At 29.5% G+C, this 3,652-nt stretch overlaps 1 protein-coding gene across 1 annotated transcript in view; it reads left to right on the top strand.

The window, feature by feature from the left end:
* Positions 1-2,338, top strand: part of LOC106780641 (GTP-binding protein TypA/BipA homolog) — a 17,198-nt gene extending 14,860 nt beyond the window's left edge. The window contains exons 14-19 of the mRNA XM_014668937.2: positions 25-74; positions 234-320; positions 952-1,002; positions 1,075-1,158; positions 1,758-1,808; positions 1,964-2,338. Of these exons, the coding sequence (XP_014524423.1) occupies positions 25-74; positions 234-320; positions 952-1,002; positions 1,075-1,158; positions 1,758-1,808; positions 1,964-2,047 (407 nt within the window). The 3' untranslated portion in view covers positions 2,048-2,338. The remainder of the gene's footprint in view (positions 1-24; positions 75-233; positions 321-951; positions 1,003-1,074; positions 1,159-1,757; positions 1,809-1,963) is intronic.
* Positions 2,339-3,652: the final 1,314 nt, after the last annotated feature.

The raw sequence follows: 3,652 nt of genomic DNA on the forward strand, positions 1-3,652 counted from the left end.
ATGCATGTTATTGTAATGTTGCAGCATATGAACAATTTCGAGGCCCTCTTGGCAATGTCAGGAAAGGAGTACTGGTATGTTTGGCTGCCCATCCTTAAAGGACTTAACAATAACTAAATGTAGTTTAGTTACTACTCACACGATATGCATCGTGTTTCGAATCATTAAGCTTGTTTGGGTTGTGTGGTTTTTATTTCCTGTAGTTATCCACTTTTGTTTACTTAATTGAACAGGTGTCCATGGGTTTTGGTACTATCACAGCTCATGCATTGATGAGCTTAGAAGCTCGAGGGACTCTTTTTGTAAATCCTGGAATGGAGGTTAGAATTTGGCATGTTTTTCATGAAATATAATTTATAATTTATATGTAACGCTAGTTCTTATATTTGTAAATGTGCGGCTAGTGTCTCCATTATAGTTATCAATTTTTTAATCTTCCTAGTTCCTCCCAAAAAAATAAATTAGTCTTTGTTACCTATTCGCTTAATGGTTTGCCAACTATGTGTTTGCTGTACACATATTCAAGATGATTTTTCTTTTTTCATTATGATCCAAGATGACTTTCTGATAGCAATCATTTGGTACATGTGTTTTTCTTGCCTATACTTAGTTACCATTTATCAGAATAGTCAATGCATTGCATTAACTGCTCGACACCATGTAGTTAGAAATCTTTTTATTATTATTTTTTTCATCTAGGGAGTTTGGGACTGCTAAAGATAAATTTAGAAAATGATTTCCAAGTAAAACATATATTTTTCTATCAATCTATATATGATTTTTCTTCCCAAAAATTGTGAGTATTTTATGTTAAATTGTGGTTAAATACTTTGACCTTGCATTTGAGGCTGTAAATTTAACAACATAACAATGTGCATCTAGCTTTTTTCTTTTTCTTTTATTGCATATATAAGCTATGCTGGCTACAATATTTACTGACTTGGTTTCCAGACGTATGATGGAATGATTGTTGGAGAGCATTCACGGGATACAGATCTTGATGTAAGTATTTTTAACCTGAATGCTAGTTCTATATCAAAGTTGGTGACTCGCTAACAAATACTGATATTTCAGGTGAATCCAGTGAGGGCCAAAGAACTTACAAATGTCCGTGCTGCTTCCAAAGATGAGAATGTTAAGCTAACTCCCCCTCGCCTGGTATGTATTTTGTCTGGCAAAATTATGCTGTTACGACTTGCTTATTTTTAGACTATGAGAATTCTAATACTAATAACTACACAACCAAGTAGGGTTCATGATTTCTATTCATTCATGCATATCATCCAGCAATTAGTTTTAGGACTCATCATTTGATTAGATCTATTTAGGAGTTCACATGCCCTGATATTTTTAAGTATCCCACTGGAAGAACAAAATTCAAATAAATCTTTACCTCGCCTGAACCATGAAACTTTTTGTTGTTTGTTGATTGTCAGAGATCATTTACAATAATTGCTTTAGATAATCCTTCATAAGCGAAAAATATTTTCTTAACTTTTTGTCACAGTTTTCAAATACGAAAGCTTATGAAACATAGAATAATTTTGAAGTCTGATATCGAATGGTTACTATCAATATTCAATTAACCATGTCCTTTTGGTTTCTTGGATTCCACCATGCATTTATGTTTCAGACTTGACATCATCACTTTTATGCTGTATTTAGTATGTAATTGAAAAGTAGTTAGCGCGGAAAGGCAGCTATATTGTAATGGTTGTACGTTGTGTACTTACATCTGATGTGGTGTGTGGTTGCAGATGACACTTGAAGAAGCTATAGGTTATGTAGCTTCCGATGAGCTTATTGAGGTAAATATCTGTATGCAGTTTATTGTTGTAAAAAATATGTTACCTTTTTGTTCTTTAAAGTTTTAACGTTTGTGGTGATATTCATTTGACATCAATAACTTTTGTTAATTGTTCTCACTGTTGCATTTCTCGTACGTTTAATTTTGTTCCTGAAGGTAACACCAAAAGCCATTCGTTTACGCAAGAAATACCTTGATGTTAGCAAGCGGAAAACTATGAGTAGAAGGCCAAAGGAGTGAAGAGACGACATAAGTAGAAGGCCAGAGGAATGAAGAGTTTATCCTCGATTAAATTTTGTAAAATTCAGTGTACGATATAGTCTTTACAAGAATTTTTTTCTTACCAGGTTCTTGCATAATTTAAGTATTGATTTATTACAGGTTACGCAGAAAGAAATATTCTTTTGTAGTGATAAGTAAGTTAACTCAATTTTGTATTTCCACAGTAGAGGTTTAATAATTGGCCATGGAACAAGCTGCTCACGGTGATGATGCAATATCAAAAACGTTTGTTCAAAAGATTAAACTGTATATGCTTTGTAATAATGGTTTACTCTGACGTTTCCTTTACTTTGTCCTCAACAAAACAAAAGCCAATGTTTACTATCTTTTTAAGGACATGGTTGGACTAAGAACTTGTAAAAAGATAGAATGAGATTTTTATTAAGTTAAAAGTAGTTTATGTATAAGTTACTTTCAACAAGTTTCTTCATATAGTTTCTCTGTGAAAAATATTTAATATCTAGAAATGGTCATAATCTATTGTATCTACTTTTGCTATAAAACTAAAACTAAAGTGATCGTCTTTCTTGACTTGTGTTTTTCTCTTAGATTATGCGGAAGGGTCAAATGCTTCAATGCATCGTGTCATGGATAATAATACTTTAAAAATATATTTTTAATATTTTAACATCATTGATTCAAAATTATTCTATAATCAATAATAATAATCATAAATACTAATATGGATCAATCACAAAATAATAAATAATGTTAAAATATTGTTAAAAAGTGTTCTCAGTTATTTATAATTCATTGACCACATAACGGATGTTAAATTTAGCAGCAGCCTAGTTAGAAATTCAAAGCCACGTGACAGCAAGTGAGTCTTAAAAAATTGAGACAGGTTATTAAAATTTTGACTTTATTAAATTTCCTGATAAATTTAATTTTTTAATTAATCTTTTCTAATTTATCTATTTAATAGAAAATAAAAAATAGTGATTCAATTGAAAAATATAATTTACTTTAGTACTCAAGATTATAAAATTTTAGACTCAGATTCAAGTTGAAGAGTTCTAAAATCTTAATTCAGTCTAAAATTTTCTATTATTAGTTAAAGTTATTAGATTATTTCAGTTATACAAATTTGTAATATTTAATTAATAATTTAGACAAGATGACTCTTAGTTTTCTTAATATATTTTGGTGGTGGGAACTAAAACTATACTAAAACATGAAAATTAAATTGCAAATATATAGTTTATTTATTTATTATTATTGGATTCGGTCACAGACACATCGATATATTCAAAGTTTTTAAAGAAAAAAAGTTTATGTAATACAGGTAGGTTTCGTGTATTAAAAATAGTAATTTATGGTTTCTATTAAGTTACATTGTTATAAAGAATTGGTTTGTGTATAATTATGCTCCTATCAAAAACATTTTAAAAAATTTGAGACAACTTATTTATTTTTTTTTTAAAATTATATTTGATTACTATATGCCATATAATTTATTATTGTTAAAGTTAAGTTGCTTAAAGAGATAATTGTCTTAAATGATTTTGAAGTGTCATATGAGACTAATCTAATGGGGGAATTATTTCGAATAATCCAAAACAA

The sequence above is a fragment of the Vigna radiata genome, unplaced genomic scaffold (genome assembly GCF_000741045.1).
Source record: "Vigna radiata var. radiata cultivar VC1973A unplaced genomic scaffold, Vradiata_ver6 scaffold_149, whole genome shotgun sequence".
Taxonomy (NCBI): Eukaryota; Viridiplantae; Streptophyta; class Magnoliopsida; order Fabales; family Fabaceae; genus Vigna; species Vigna radiata.